Source organism: Phlebotomus papatasi, chromosome 3, assembly GCF_024763615.1.
Source record: "Phlebotomus papatasi isolate M1 chromosome 3, Ppap_2.1, whole genome shotgun sequence".
Lineage (NCBI taxonomy): Eukaryota > Metazoa > Arthropoda > Insecta > Diptera > Psychodidae > Phlebotomus > Phlebotomus papatasi.
In genome coordinates, this window is record NC_077224.1 from 10,702,188 (window position 1) to 10,719,512 (window position 17,325).

Consider the following 17,325-nt stretch of genomic DNA (forward strand, 5'->3'; position numbering starts at 1 on the left):
TCAAAATTAAGCTTAAAAAGGACCAAGTCTTTTTACTTGACCTAAAGCGGTCTTCAGACTAGAGGCTTAGTCCAGTTCCCGAATAAATCGTGATTGATAAGAAATTAGCAGTTAAGCCATATGGCTCAATCTTAAGTCTGGAGCCCGTATAATATAAAATCGTTAAGATTTACATTTCATTTCCTTTTGTGAACAATAGTGAAAATGTAGTAGGTACAAAAAGTTATATATTTTAAATAAGAGGTGAAATTGCTTTTTATTGTTTAACTTAGCGGAAGTGTGCCAAATTTCGGCCGGCTACTAATTTCGTCCACTTTGAGTGTAATTTGTCATGGAAATAAATAAATTAAAATTATGTGTGTTATCTTCGAATAGTTAATAGCCGTACTCACTATGGCGTTGTTATCTCGTAATCTCCGTAATCTGTTATCTTGTTATAATTTTTCATTTATAAAATACATTACGAGAACATAACGAGATAACGAGATAACGATATTACAAGATAACAGCGCCATAGTGAGTACGGCTAATGAATTCATTTTGCTTTTAAATATTTATTAATTTTAGGATGTATTAACACAAAGACAAGCCATTGCGAAGAGACATCGACTTCGGGGCAGACCTAGGACAAAGTGAATGAATCAAATACAGGATTTTTCCTTGGAGCGCCTTGAGTGCGAACATTTCCCTAAAGTGGCGGAGAATTGACAGGCAAAGTCTATACTAACCTGGATGTCCTAGGTCTGTAAACCTGGTAGGGACAGGCGTTTAAATATGAATGGTTGTTTGAAATGATTTTTTAAATCATTCAAAATAATGAAGAAAAATATTATATTATCTTTAAAATACTATAAGTACTATATTAAAAAATTCCAAGTATTTTTGAAGTTCTGAAAATGTAAAAAAATTATATGGATAAGAATAAATTTAAATCCTTGCTTTTTCCTCAGTGTAAAATAGCATTACACTACTTGGTTTTCTGCACATAACGTCGAAACTAATACTCACCTTCCTGAAAACCATGACTGAATGTCAATTGTGGCATTACCTGCAATGACTGTCCTATTTCCTGCACGGAATAAACACCAAAGGATAAAAATTTGAAATTTAAAGTATAATCCGGCTGCCGCTCGGTGAGCAAATAGACAACCAGGAAGGGATAATTCTGGCGTGGAAAAGGAAAACACGTCCCTTTTGGTTGAGGGTATTTCAAATAAATGAAAATCTTCCAATTTTCCCGCAAACATTCTATATCAAGAGGTTCGGTCGAGTATTACGTTCGAGATGAAAAAGGAAAGGGTTGAAAACCAAATATTGACTTTGTTTGAAAAGAAAATGCGAGAAAAGGGAACATGGAAAATCGAAAGATGTCCTCGAAAGTGTTTATCAACGATGACACTTCCTGAATTGGGAAAAATGGGTTAATATTGTGGTAAATTAGTGTCATTTGGATCCAATGTGATTTTTATGGAAATTCAATGGTTATTTTTTCTAGCTCAGCCACGACGATGGGAATCTTTTACTAAAACATTTCATCAAGAGTTGAGCAAACAAAAAGTGCTCCAGGCAGGAAGTAAGGGCGATACTTTTTCTTTTTTCTGGATGTCCAACAACCTTAATTTCAAATATTTGCGGAAGATTTATCTTGTACAAACTTTGACCCCAACTAAAATAACATATTTTCACTTAATTATATTTGATTTATGGTTCATCCTCTGTAGACGCAGTCTATTTTAATATTTATTTAAATTATTCTATTTTGATAAGACTAATTTGCCAAAGTTAAAATTTTTAGCTTTTGATTAATTGCTGCAAAGTATGATTAATTGGGAAGACGTGGGGCAAAATGTGACAGAAGTGTAAAAATTTTAAATCTCGTCCTGTTAGAAATCAAATTTTGAAATTTTCTTTTTGTGATATTTTTCAATAGATTCAATAGGTAAGGTACGAAGTATTACTCAGTAAATTTTTTTTCGATTTTTTGTAATTTTACACAAAATGTGTAATAATGTACAAAATTTACACAATTGTGTAGTAGTTAATTACACACAAAATTAACTACTTCACAATTGTGTAAATTGTGTAAATTACACACAAAATTAACTATTACACAATTGTGTAAATTTTGTACACTATTAATACATATTTTGTGTAAAATTACAAAAATTCGAAAAAAATGTATTGACTATTACTTCGTACCTATCGAACCTATTGAAAAATATCACAAACAGAAAATTTCAAAATTTGATTTCTAAGAGGACGAGATTTAAAATTTTACACTTCTGTCACATTATGTCCCAAGCTTTCCAAATTAATCATACTTTGCATCAATTAATCAAAAGCTAAAAATTCTCCAAACTCTGGAGAAGAGTGAGTTTTTTGAATTTTTTGGATTGAAGACTCCACAGCTTGTGTTGCAGCGTCCGGACGGAGTCTCCTTCCGAAAATTTCCACCGTTATCAAGAGTTTTTACCACTATCATGGATTCACGAGGTTTTACCGATTTTTGAATCACCCGACACCGACGGTTATAGAGGTTGTTCCGGGTAATAGAGGGCTCTTGCGAGCTTCCTAACTTCACGAAGGTTCTTCAGTTCCGCGAATGATTTCGTATATTATCAAGAATTCTTAGCATTCTCATGAGTTATCAGGCTTAATTCAAGGTTTACCCGATATCTCGACGGTTTCAAAATCTATTCCGGGTTTTAAGGGCTCCCATGAGCTTCTAAACATTTCTCGAGCTTCCTGAGCTGACGAAGATAAGGTTCAAAAGTTAAAAAGTCCTGTGTGAAGAATTTCGGTCCGATGGGGTGTAGCTCGAAACGTCGTAAAGAATAAAATTGACAAGGTCAAGAAAGGTATAGTGTTTCCGTCAATTCTTGTTAAAAAGACCCTATAGAGCGCATTTATCAAGCGAATGGAGTCATATTTGGGCTCGTTGGAAAGGCCTTGGAATTTCCGACAAAACTGAATCGGTTCCAATTGGTTTTAAACCGGTAATGAACCGGTTCATAACCGATTACTAATTTTTATACGAAATTCAATCAAAATACTCCAGAGGTGTATTGTGGGAAATATTTTGAGTGATTTATGAACCGTTTCAAATCGGTTGTGAACCGGTTATGAACCAATAAGTAATTTTTATTCGAATATAATTTTTATTACTCTTTAAACTATTTTGTGTAATCTATTGAGTGATTTATGAATCGATTTAAATCGGTTGAGTACCGGTAAACGGTCAATGATGCGAAAGTACTTTAGCGGTATAGCATCTAAGTCACGATGATGATGATGAATAATTTTATTGCTCCCTCTGCAAACTAGTGCTTAGGGAGTTAGAAATCGTTAATACATTGTAAATATTCAATCACATATAGTCAGTCATTTTATATAAATTGATGACATGGGACCGAAGGCTGAATAGAGCCCGGTCGACCCGTCGGAGCTCTCTCCAGCCCCCCATGCCACCAAGCTGAGATGAGGGTGTCCGGGTCGGAAGCCTGAAAGCCCCACCAAGACTGCAACCCAGTCGCGCCACCGCACCCAGCAGAGGTGTCGGCAACAGGAAAGTACCGTGTGTGCCCACCGATCCTCACAGCTTCAGGGGGTTTACCGAAGGCTTTCTCTGTACAATTGTGAGGGAGAAAAGGAGGCGGAAAAACTCCCCATTTAGAGGTAGCCTTTGGTAGTCCATCGGCCACGCTCGCCTCGGTAGCAACACTCACACACGGCACCCCCCTACAGCCGCCCACCACTAGTCGCAGCAGTCCGAATGCGCAATGCAATCCGTCGGGTGCCTCCAGACTCCGATCCGGAAAACAAACACCCCCTATATTTAGACTACAAGTGGTGGAGTAATTCAGTTTGGTTTAAGAATTCCATTAAGCTTCGTAGTGCCCTCTTATTGTTTCCAAATGCAGTTGCTGGGTCTGCTGCCATTCCACAAGCAGTTCTTGCATCATTGAATTGGTTGCAGATCAGGATATGTTTAACGGTTAAGGGTTCATCACATGTTTCACATAAGTTGTTTTCTTGTTCTCGGTTGAAGATATAACTGTGAGTATATCTTGTGTGACCGATTCGGAGTCGTACTAACGCGATGCTTTCCCTTCGTGATAATTTGCTGGACTGTCCCCACTTTTTGACGCTTCTCTTTACTTCCTTTAGTTTTTCATTGGATTCATCCCATTCTGCCTGCCATTTTTCGTATGCTATATTGTTGATTTTCCCTTTAATTACAAGAAATTCAGTTAAGTCGTCTGACGTGTCATTGGTGGTGATTATGAGCCAAGGAGGATGGTTAGTGTTAATTGGTTTGGGAATAATGTCTGTTAGTTCGTATTCTATCAGAAGATCTTTTATGTAGTGAAAAAAGGAGTTTCTTCCAAATTCAGAGTGAGTATATGACTCAATATTTTTAGCTATGGGGTGTAAAGGGTGATCATCATTTCCTAGAATTTTGAAGAAATATGTCAGTGATTGTTTTTCTCTTATTTTGGAGAGAGGGAGCATTCCCGCTTCCACCAGAATACTTTTAACTGGACTAGTTCTGAACGCGCCTGTAGATAATCTTATTGCAAGGTTTAGGACGGGATCTAGTTTCTTTAGTGCTGTTTTTGCTGCTGTAGCAAATACAGGAGCTCCATAATTTAATCGGGAAAGCACAAAAGCATGGGACAACATAAGCAAAGTATTTCTATGGGCTCCCCACTTCGTTCCTGATAGCATCTTTAGAATGTTTGTGTTAAGCATTGCTGTTTTTCGAATATTGTTAATATGGAGATGCCATGTAAGTTTAGTGTCAAACGTTATTCCGAGGAATTTTTGATGTGGTGTAATCGGTATTAAGCTGTTATCGATTAGAAGTTGGGGGTCAGGATGGGACTTGTACTTTCTACAGAAATGCATAACTGCTGACTTATCTGGGGAAATCCTAAATCCATGAGCTTTCATCCATGCATTTATCTTATCTAAAGTACTCTGAAGGACTGAATTACAGTTTTCAATTGATTGAGACTTGAAGAATAGGCATATATCGTCTGCGTATAAAAGTATTTGAACGTCAGGGTCGATTTGATTTACGACGTCGTTAATAGCTATTAAGAACAGCTTCACTGACAGGACGGACCCCTGGGGTACTCCGTTTTCGCAGATGAATTTATCGGTAAGAGTATTGCCGACTGAAACTTGAAATGTTCTATCCTTTAAGAAGTTTCTGATGAAATTGAACATTTGCCCATTTATACCTATTTGATTTATTCTATCTAGGATATAATGTTTCCACGTCCTATCATATGCCTTTTCTAAATCGAGGAATACAGCAACACCATGGTATTTTTTGTTAAACGCATCCCTGACTAATCTTTCAAGATTTATTATTCCGTCAGTTGTAGACATATTTCGCTTGAACCCGAATTGATATTTACTTATTGCTTTTGATTCGTTCAGTACCCAATCTAACCTTTTAGACACCATTTTTTCTAACAGTTTACATAAACAGCTTGTAAGAGAGATCGGTCTATAACTAGTTGGTAGGTTTCGGGGTTTGCCTTTTTTGTGTATGGGAATAACAATAGCGTTTCTCCAATCTGAAGGGAAGGAGCCGGATTTCCAAATCTCATTGTAAAAATTACACAAATATAAAAGATCTGTTGAAGAAAGGTTTTTTAACATATCATAGTGGATTTGATCTGGTCCAGGCGATGATCCTTTGCACGTTTGTAGGGCGTTATATAGTTCAGTCATGGTGAAGTCTTGGTTATGTAGATCATTGGAATTGGGTTGGGCTAAATGTTCTACTGATTCTTTTCTCTCCTTAATTGCTAAGAATTCTTGGTCGTAATTTGAATTACTAGACACTTGTTGGAAGTGATACCCTAAGTACTTAGCTATTTCATTGTCTTCAGTCAACTGTCCATTGGTAGATTCTAAACTCGTTATTGGGGTGAATGTGCATTTACCTTTTAGCTTTGAGATTTTCTCCCATACTTTTTTCGGATCCGATTTGGGGTTAAGGGTTTTTACATATTTTTCCCATGATTCTCTTTTGGCTTTGTTTATCAGCCATCTAACCTTAGCACAAGCTTTTTTGTATAGCATATGATTTTCGAATGTAAATTGATTTCTCAACCTTTTCCTAAGGCTTTTTCTTTCCGCAATTTTAATTTTAATTTCATTATTCCACCATGGGACTGGAATTTTTTTGTATCGACCGGATGTTCGCGGGATGAAACGAGTAGCGCTATGAATGATTGTATTCGTAATGTACAGGTTTTTTTCTTGAGTATCCATAGTGTTACTTTCAAAGTTAATATTGTTAGTAAATTTGGTCCAGTCGGCGTTTTTAATCTTCCATTTAGGTCTATGCATTGATTCCTGCATGTGTGAAACATATTCCAGGAATATAGGGTGATGATCACTCCCGCATAGATCTTCGTGTACGTTGCAATTAAAGAAGTGAGATATTGAAATTGATCCGATACATAAATCTATGGAAGATTCACTTCCGGTTGCGAAATTAAAATGAGTTGGCGTACCGTCGTTAAAAATATATAATTGGTGATTATTGATAAATTCTTCTATAATTTTTCCTCTTCTGTCGGGTCTTACACAAGATGGGTCCCAGAGCGGATTATGACCGTTAAAATCACCCATTAAAATGTATGGGGCGGGGAGTTGTTGTATTAAATTTTCAAGATCTTCAGGATTTAGAGTGTTACTTGGGGATATATATATATTGCAGATTGAAATTTTGATAGGCGTAAAGATCTGAATGGCTACGGCTTGTAAATTACTTTGAAGGTTTACTGAAGAAAAGGGTATATCATTTTTAACGAGAGTAATGACTCCTCCTTTAGCTCGATCTGCAGCGTTTTCTACAGCGTCTTTCCGGACTGTGGAATAGTTTCGTATGGTGAAATCTTTTCCTGGTTTAAGGTGTGACTCTTGAATACAAATTATGGATGGACTGTGGTCGTGAATTAGAAGTTTAATTTCATTTATTCTATGAAGAAGACCATTGCAGTTGAATTGTTGTAGTTTGAAAATCCGTCTCTTATTTGCAAATGCTTGGGTGTTTTGACTGGGAAGATTAGCGGGAATTGTTGTGGAATTGGTAGCTGTGAGAGTTTGGGACTGTCTGTCGATTTCGTTATTATAATTATCATCAATGAAGTTTAGGGTTTCTCTTTCTCCTATCTGGGTTTCGATTGCATTGATGGGAGATTGGAACAAGTTTGTACAAGTGCTCTCATGCGAGAGCAGAAAACTCTCATTAGAGAGTGCAAGGGGGGATTCATTATGTGTTTCTGTATTCTGATCAAAATTTGTAATATTATCGGAAGTGGGGGGTCTTCTCCCATCACCCTCGTCGGAGAGCAGTGTGCTCTCCGAGGAGGATGATAGAGAGAGACCCCTTGGATTGTTTGTTTCATTTAGTCACACTACTTCCATATCATTTACTTTTTCATTTACACTTAAATTGTTTTGTGATTCTTCAATTTCCTTATTTTGAGGTAAGTTTGTGTTATTACGCATATGTTTTTCTACGATGAGATTGTATACATCGGGATCGAGGCTTGTGGAGAGAGAAGCAATAAATTGAGGGAGAGCGGGGAGAGGATTTGTTGTAGTAGTACTGGAGGTTGATGGGATTGGCTCTTGGTTTGGGTTATTAATAGATGGCGATCTTATTTTTTGGTTTCCTTTATGAATGGGATCGTTTCTACTTATCTGAAGATTCTTCATGGTTCTGCGCTCCTTGTTAGCTCGTTGAATCGCTTCATCCAGAAGCTCATCATCCGAACGGCAGCTTTGGTCACGTTTCTTCGATCGATTTGGGCGATGTGGAGGGGGCAATACATTAGCTGTGCGCCTGGTTGTGCTTCTGCTTCGTCGATCGTCACATGGTAGAGCTGGAGTTTCGTGCGCTGGGATGGTGAAATTGTTGGATTTTCGCTGTTTGTTTGGTAGTGGTGGGAATTCGGATTCTTGATCATTTTCTCCCAAAATTGCAAACCGGTTGGCTTCAACTATTTGTTTGTAGCTAAGTGGATTGAACTTGGGTTTAGGGAGCAATTCATTAGCTTCGTTTTTACTGAGATTTCGAGTTGCCATTGCAATATGGATATCTCGCTGTCTTTGTCTCTCTTTACATAGGATGGATGTAGACTCGTGATCACTGAAGCATTGAGCGCATTTATATTGATTTTCTTCGCAGGAATCCACTAAGTGCTGGCCAAGACATCGCTTACATCTTAGATTTTGTTCTCTGCATCTGATGGATATATGTCCGATCCTCCAGCATTTTCCACATGTAACCACTTTCTTTACGAATGGTTTGCAGTTCAATTTCACAAAGTTCATGAGGACGTATTGCGGGATCTTTGTTCCATGGAAGAACAGTTTAACTCTCTTTGTGTCTACTAATTCTGACGTTCCCTCTCTCCTTTCCATCCTCTTCACTCTTTCAACGCTTTCGATGATGAATTCTCCAGATATCATTTCTTGTTTCATCTCATCGGGAGTGTACTTCGTATCCACATCGTGTATTAGAGCACAACTTGTTACGTAATAGTGGGGTATATATGCTTTTAAACCTGCTTCTGCAAGAGCTGAATCTTTGGACACGTGGTTCGCGGTGGGACCATTTGCGCAGTGGATTATGACACTATTTCTACCATTTTTTTGTATGAAAATAATCTGCTCCTTGGTGCATGTTTTTTTAATGATCTCTCCCACGACCAGTGCGCTAATGTTTCTTTGCCAAACTATCACTCTATATCCATTGTAGAGTATTCCATCCTTGTATTGGAAAGATGGCCTTTCGGGCACCACATGAGGCTTATCTGGAGGATCTTTTCCTCCTTGCATGGTCCTGGCTCACTCCTTTGGCTTTTTCACCAGAATCACTTAGCACCCCGACGACCGGCAAACTTATAGAGAGATTTCTCCTAAATTTCGCGTCCGCGAAAACTAAAACTGATTAGATTTAATCTATCTGCCGCAATCAATTTATTAGTGATCCTCACAGCTCGAGTGCATGAGGAGAACTGTCTAAGTCACGAGTTCGAGCATTCCGCAAATCCTGGGACACTTTGCCACCCCTTTTTTTTAATAAAATATTTGTGTAACCTGACAACAATGAATTTGCTCAAAAAACAAATCAACAATTAGCATCGTAGGTTTTTTTTATTGTGCCCGTTAGAACCTTTATGTTTGCAAAATGTTTCTGCAATTTAACACTGTAATTTTAAGGTGTTTAAAAGTTCTGTTAAACTGATCATAAAGGGTAATTTGACTCCATAAACTTTCCGAAACATTCAAAGTACTTTTAATGACCGCAAGTGGTGCTTAAAGTTCATTTACGAATGATGATTACCCAAAATCGTTATAAATCAATCATGTGAAATAATCCATTTAGCTTATTAACTCTTTCGTAAATCTTGATAATGAAAAGGATATCTATGCGATTTTCCATACCTTTTCCTTTGAAATTGCATTTACACGCTAAATAAGTGCAATTTTAATAATTCAAGCTCACACCACAACGGAAGCAATTGCATTGGTGATTCTTGTACGACGATTGCTGCTCCTTCCTTCTATATATTGCTGCAGACTATACAAAATTGCAGCATTTTGCATAAATCTCTATTATCCTTGGGAAAATTTCATTTAAAAGCAATAGTAACAGTACCATGGAGCAAGTGAAATGAAGACAAATTCAAAATACAAATTGCAATAAAATGCAACAAGGGCAGAAATTTTAATTTCTTCCATTTCTTTTATTGATATACAACTGCAATATAAGTTACAATTTTAAAATTGATTTTCTCAAATTAATTTAATACAATTTATTAATTATTCTATATGCAATTTAATAAATAGGCTCTTATATCTATAGTCAATTCCAAAGTGAAGAACTTTCGTTTTGCGATTTTGCTGTGAGAGTCAGTTATAATTTATTGATGAAATACTTGAGGTTCAATCAACTAATTTAGAGGTAACTATGGGTAACGATATAATTGATTGAGGTAATATTTTGAACTGAAAGATGGGACACTCAAATGTTAAACAAATAAAGAAAGTGGAGTCATAACCTATGGCTGCTTTGTATCCATTTATAACTATCTTTTACGGGCTCTTCTTCACTTAAGAAGTCCTTCTCTTTGAGATTCACAATTCATCAATTTGCTCCAAACGGTTTAACTAAGCAGTAGCAGATGAAAATTAGGACCTTCATCGTTAAACTTTCTCCTCATTGCCCTAGAAACTTAACACACATATTTCAAATGAATATTTACAATTCTCCAAAGATTGTCAAAAAGTGGCCATTAGTCTAGAATCATCTCAAAAATGGCTACACTAATGGCCATAACCGTTTTCTGTAGTAAATCCTTAAAACTTGAGAAATTCAGGTAATTGAATTAACAATTTATAAAAGTACAGGGAGTTCCGGCTTAAGTGAAAACGGATTAAAAGAATTTGATATGAATTGCCTACTCTGAAAAAAATGTTTTGTCAAATTAACAAGACAAGTTTGTAAAAAGGATGTTCTTCCATACAGTATATGGAAAAGTTTTGTCAAATTGGCGGCCAACTGGATCTTGTTAAAAGTTTGTCAAAAGGGTGTTTTTCCATATAAAGGCGTCTACACATTGGGAGCAATTTTCGTCAAAAATTGCGTTTTTGACAGAAATTTGGCGTTTTCCCCTACACGCTGCAGGGAATTTCCTTCAAAAAAGCAATTTTTGACAAAAATTGCTTCCAATGTGTAGAGGCCATAAAATGCAAGAAAAAATTTTGACAAATTGGTAAATAACACCCTTTTCACAAAATTTCAACAAAATCCATTTGTTCGTTCAACAAGACATTTTTTTAGAGTACTATTGGGAGCTCATTTTTAAAATAATTTTTGAACTGCCCATAAATGTATGCAAATATTTTTCTCGCAGTAAATTCAAAATACATTTCTTACGAACGATTGGCGCTGAAAATATACTCAGTCACGGCATTATGCACTTCGGGATTATGCCCCTGACGAGATTATGCACATACAAATATGCAAGTTTGTCTACTTATAGGAGTCAATTTATGAAATCATTTTTGAAATACGTCTAAATGTATACAATTTTGTGACGCGGAAAATTTGAAGATACTATGCTTATTTTTCAGTATAAAACTTTAATTTCTCTTATAAAGGTAAAAATTTTAAATATTCTAACCAGGGGCATGACGTTTCCTATGTTTCCCATATGTTTGTAGCGTGGCGAAAAAACTTTTGAGTTTATTAGCTATTTTCTGTCATTGTAGAATGGATTAGGAAATAATTCAAATACAAAATAAAAGCCAATTTAATATAGAATAGGCAACTGAAAACCCCAAATTAGCAACCTACGTAGTTTTGCAGATATCTCGTGAAATGTGTACGAAAACAGGAAAAAATTTACACTAAAACTAATCGCATTTTTCAGAGCTAATGTCACCCCCTGATTCTAACAATTTATTGAAGAAATCTGGCCAAAGAATTCTGTTTGTTGATGAATTTCTTTTAAAAAAGTGAATCTTTTTGTTCTGACTACTTTTATTCCGCGTAAAATTCGTTCTACGACAGATTCATTCAAAAGAAATCCCCTGCGGGTACGCTAATTTTCTCGATGCATAAAACCATTTCGAGCGTTTTTTCGATCCCGAAAATGTGCATAATCCCCGGACTGAGTGTAGGCTGAAAAATTGGCGACGAAAATGTTTTGCATACATGACGGCGTTTCCATAACTTATTCTAAAGACCTCTCCTGTGAGTATGCAATTTTTCTGTGTCACTGAAGTGAATTCGCGGGACTTTTTCGATCCTGAGAATTTCTTTAAAAGCGGAACTCCCTGTAATGGATTTTTAACAATGAAATTTAGGTATTTTATTTATTTATTTATTTTTTTCAAAAGTTTAATTTAGTTATAGCATAACAAAAAATAAAAATTTGGTGATTTTTTAAAAATATTCTTTTTTTATAAAAATGAATATAAGTATTAGTCCATGTATACTCCACCATTTTATTAAATTTATTTCACAAATATCTTTACAAACTTCCTCTCACAGCGTCAAAAATGTTAATTTGTATTTATTATTTATCCTAGATTGACATTACACTGCTGTTAGACTTATGAAATTTGACAGATATCTAAGTTTTTTATTCTGAAATATTCAATTCGTATTCTTATGTCTGTGGCACACCTTTTAGGTCAGGAAAATTTCATGAAATCAAAGTTCACATCCCTTTCTTTTCCACACGTTTTGCATATGTCTATCTCATTCTTTCGTTTGATGTTTGAAAGAAGAAGAAGAGTGAAAAAATGAGATAGACGTATGCAAAACGTGATAGAAAAAAGGAATTCGAATTTTGACTTTATGAAATTTTCCTGACCTAAAACTTTACCTGACTTTAAAATTTTGACAGGTGCATGTGATATCCTCCTTACGTCATACTTATGATCTCTTGATTTCAACAAAAAGAGACAGTGCTATTTTGTGAAAGTTCACAAGTTTGTAACAACCCAAGTAACAAAGTCATGTCAACAAAATGTGTATCACTGGGTCACACTGACCATAAAGTAGTTGATTAGCTCAAGTTACCCAAAAAATACTGTGTAGTAAATTTACTAATGATAGCTGTACGTTGGTTGGACATGTACATAACGATATTCCTACGTTAGCTTTACCTCATTAAATTTTTGTTTCTCCTTTTAACAAAATGGTTGGATGATATATGTTACGCTATCACTTTATTCTATTATATCTCTCAATATTGGTCGTTTGTTTTTCCAAATTTCAGGTAAAGTATTTCTCAGATTTGGGTCATGAAATCAAATTCTACCATTGAGTAATGAATGAGATTGAACATTTCCGTTTTTCTACTCAAGAAAAAAAAAACACAATCTGAAAATTTACTGTCTAGTGAATTTGGAAGATTTTCCCCGGGTTTTTGCAGTGTTAATTGGAAATATGAATAAAAAGAACCATTATTTAACAAATTCATTGCACTTGGTGATGCCTGAACTATAACACTGAAAGCTACTGGAAAGTTTTTACTTGATTCGTAATTTTTGAGTCATCAGCAGGTAATTTAATTGTCATTTTGTAACGAGATGACTTTCATTACAACTGAAATTTTATTCATCTTTTTTTCATAATTTAACGCTCTTACGACCATTAAGGAACTCTTTTTTATAATCCAGATTAACGATTCAAAACGATAATTTTAACGCCATAAAATGTTACTTGGGTTGTCACATACCTGTAAGTCTTATAAAATGTTTTATTTTAATTCTGGACCGATAGATTTGTTTTGGTCAAAGTTTTGATCCTTTTTTGGTAGAAAAAAATTGCATAATTGAGTTACCAAATTAATTCATAACTAATAAATTTGTAATAAAATAGTGTATTAATAAATACCTAAATAAATGTCTTGATAGTAGCACTAGGTTCGTTAGTCTATTGCTTTTGTCTCTTGGGAAATTTCCAAGGGAATTTCACTGAAAATATCTGATTTTCCAGTGCTCAATTTCATAAGTCTGACAGCAGTGTCATTCCCTCAAAATGACACAATTTACGTTAATTTTAAATGCATTGCGAAATGAGATGAGCGAACACATTTTCTGTGTGGTGTTAGCCAAGTGTTGGTCAGACTGATGTGGTGATTTGTTCTACAACTTGTAGGGGTTGACCACCACCTGAATAGCAGTTACCTGTTGATTGCCAGGCGCAACGACCTGTCCAGGGGCAGTCACAACCATGCGAAGTAAACGCCAGACCCTCTGGAACGGAACGACTTCGAGAGGGATGGCTCTGGAAGCCATTTATATTGCACTGAGATCTGTGCATGTCGCACCTGGAGATAAGAGAAAAAGGACCTGTCAGACATGCGAAGAGTGTGATGATTGATAGGCTTTCCTTCTACATCCTGCGGATTATACTAGCCACGGTATGGGTGGTTTGCCTCACAAGTATTTTGACCCAGATTTGCTGACTTGAATATTTTAACACTACTCACATTAACCCTTTATCAACCTTTCGAAGCAATAATGAGGGAAATGATTTCTGAAGGAGATGCAATTTTCTGAGTTTTGGACTGTGATTAAAATTTAAAGTCATTACAGGAGCTACAGAGACTTCAATTAACCTATGCAATAAACCTCATCTAAAGACAAAGACTTTGGCAAAATCAAGGTATTAAAATTTTGTGTAAGGATTATTTTGGTGAATTAAGACACTGACTGTGATATCTATATATTTAGACTTTCTGGGAGAAATTTCTAGAGAAATTTGTTTAAGTTATAGAATAAGCATTCAGTATAGTTAAAACACAAAGTATATCTAGAATAAAGATTTCAAACCTTAGATTGTCAAATTTCCTTCAGCCGTCTAGAGGCCTCTACACACTACAGAAATTTATGTCCATATTGAAGAAAATTCCCTACGCTTCTGCAGGAAAAACTCTTCAATATGGACTTAAATTTCTCTAGTGTGTAGAGGCCATAAAACACAACAGACTTCAGAATAACACTTCAGAAAGCATAGGTGTTGCTCTCATGAAGTATACGGCTAGAGTGAAAATTCACTAGGGCAGAAGATTTATTCTCTACAGAACGCCTTGATGCATATCGAAGACAGGGTTATATGCTGGATACACTTACGACTTAAGCCGAGAGACGGCTTATTCGGAAACTGGATGGAAATGTAATCTAATCAATATTTTGATAATAATTATGTTAGGCCGTCTCTCGGCTTAAGTCGTAAGTATGTTCCGCACATTAGGAGAAACGCAGCTTTGCAAAAGTCTATTGTTGCGACGCGAAATTATAGCAGAAAATGCGTAAAAGCACTACGTAAAGTTCTCTGGCGGAAAGCAATAGAAATAGCAAGAAAATAAGCCATTTAAAATTAAGAATAAAATTCACGCGAGGAACTGATATATCAGAGAGTGACTACGAGGCGAATTGTAGGCATATCAATAAATTGATGTCAGGAGTGAACAATTTATACTGAATGAAGTTGTCTAAATAGGCTATTCATTGAGCGGGCTCTAAAGACTATTCGACGATGTACGGTCTGATGAAGTGCATTAGCTGATGAGAACTGATTAATGACGTTTCCAAATTTTTCAAAACGTTTTGTAGACCTAGGGTAAGTGCTCATAATTTTGGACAGTTTCTAAATTTGGACACTTTGAGGGTAAAATTGGACACTAAAAATAAATTGATTAAAATGATGGATTTTTATTCCAATATTTGATGAAAAATGAATTCTATCTAAATATTTGTTCTTTTTGGAAGATTTTGACACTAAATACGTTAAATTTTGAATATGATTTGAGTTGAAATTGCTTTGTTGAAAATTCAGTGTGAGCAATTGCTTACGAGAAATATGACAGAACTTCGTGGCTTACTTCAGTCTTATTTAGTTTTGGTGAAGTACTAACAAAGTTTGTTCGCTGTTTTTGAGTGATATTATTGAATATTCATTGAATATTGTGTTGATTCACGTTACTGATGATTTGTACATTTGACCTGAAGTGAGATTTGCCTTGTGAATTAGATTTTTCGTGTGAAAAATGGGAAATTTTTCGTGAAGTTTCGTGAAGTTTTAGCTTTTGTGATGACTAGGTTGGACAAATGCCTGGAGAAACAAAGGAGCACCATCTCTACGAAAGAGATGTAGCGAGAAATGCCTTAAAAGGCTCCCGGAAAGGCCAGGGAATGAGCGAATCCGCACGTACTTGGAGTGCCCAAGTCAACTCACTTTAATGAATGATATGGAAAGTTTCCAGGCTTCTTGTGATATTCCACGTTTCCCTTACATGACCAGGAAGAGGACTTGGTAAGATTGGTTCATGAAATGAAGAACAATGGGCATCCTGTTGAGGCGGATTAGCTGTCCAAATTTACAGACAAATTGTAAAAATTAATAAACAAGTTGTCCAAAATAAGAGCCAAGGTCACCTCTACTTATCAATTCATTTTTAAACGTATTAAAACTAATTTTAATAAAAATAAGATGATAAATAGCTTGCTAAGTTTCTAAACAACCCTTCTGAAAAGAGAGTAACAAGAAATGTCAATTAGTATAGAAAATATCGCACTTCAAACTTGGAACTTCGATGCTTATAAGCAGACTGTCCAAAATTATAAGCACTTCCCCTAATCAGGAGGACATTTTACTCCGGAAATGTTGTAGCGAATAAAAATTGAAAGAAGTGAGAAAAGGTCTTAATCCGTTTTCAGTGTGCTTTTAAGAACACTGTAACGTCTGTCGTCCTACACATCGGTCACACATCGTTAACTAATGGAGGACCTTGTAATCCTTAACTCTACAAGAGTTGATTTCCCACACGATTGTGACAAGATGGCCCCATGCTCGGATCCCTTAGTACTATGCATGTTGCTCTCTGTTGTTCTCAACGACGTCCCCTCTTTAAGACTCTAGAGGCTTCTATCCTATCTAGCATTCTGAAGATAGAGACCCGACCTATGATAATCAAGATCCTAGTCGTTCTTAAGTTCGACAGAAGTAAGATAAGAGGGGCACCTTTGAATGGAGGTACATTTGAACCTGGATATTTTTTTCTGGTTTTTGGAATTGCGGCTCAACATAATCTAATTTAGTTTCACAAATGGTTTGTCAAGCTAAATTATATCATAGTGAATTCCAGTTTCATTTAAAAATAGGAGAAACGCATTATTTTAAAGGTATCCCTATTGAGAAGTTCCTGACTTTTTCTACGGCCTTCCCAAGGTACGTATTAGGAAATCCTGAAAGACGTCCTTTCATCAACAACACTGAGAAAAAAAGAGGCTGCGATTAACTATTTTTCGTCATAACTTTAACACTTTTAGGGTGTAAAAATATATCAAAACTTTTTAATGTTAATTTTACACCTTTTTAAGGGTAAAATCAACATTAAAGAACGGTAACTTTAACCCATAATACGCCTAAAAAGCGTAATATTTACACCGTTTTCGGATCAATAATACAGGGTAAAATTAACATTTCCGGAATGTTATTTTGACTTTCTCGGATTTCTCTCTCACAGTGATAAAACGTCTGTGGAAACCAACAACCCTACCTCGCAAACCCTAAACCCCAGGTCTTCAATCTTTTCGATGCTGCTGGCCCGATCTTTTAGTACATATTTCGCACATAGATTTTTTAGTATTTAAGCACTAAACTGAAAGGATATGTGTCAACCTTCCGAAAGTTTTATTTATACTATAATCCTAACAAAATTTCATGTCGTCCGATCGACCTCAAATTTGGCCAAAATGTGTTTCGCC

At 35.8% G+C, this 17,325-nt stretch overlaps 1 protein-coding gene across 2 annotated transcripts in view; it reads right to left on the reverse strand.

Annotated features, from left to right (window-relative positions):
- Positions 1-9,760: 9,760 nt before the first annotated feature.
- LOC129806674 (monocarboxylate transporter 2) overlaps positions 9,761-17,325 on the reverse strand; it is a 224,835-nt gene continuing 217,270 nt past the window's right edge. The window contains exons 13-14 of one of the 2 annotated variants that reach the window (XM_055855443.1): positions 13,741-13,883; positions 9,761-12,128 (exon numbers count right to left, since the gene is read on the reverse strand). In XM_055855443.1, coding sequence (XP_055711418.1) covers positions 12,124-12,128; positions 13,741-13,883 — 148 coding nt within the window. In that variant the 3' untranslated portion in view covers positions 9,761-12,123. Of the gene's footprint in view, positions 12,129-12,747; positions 13,884-17,325 lie in introns of those variants that run through there. The other variant, XM_055855442.1, reaches the window with a different exon arrangement.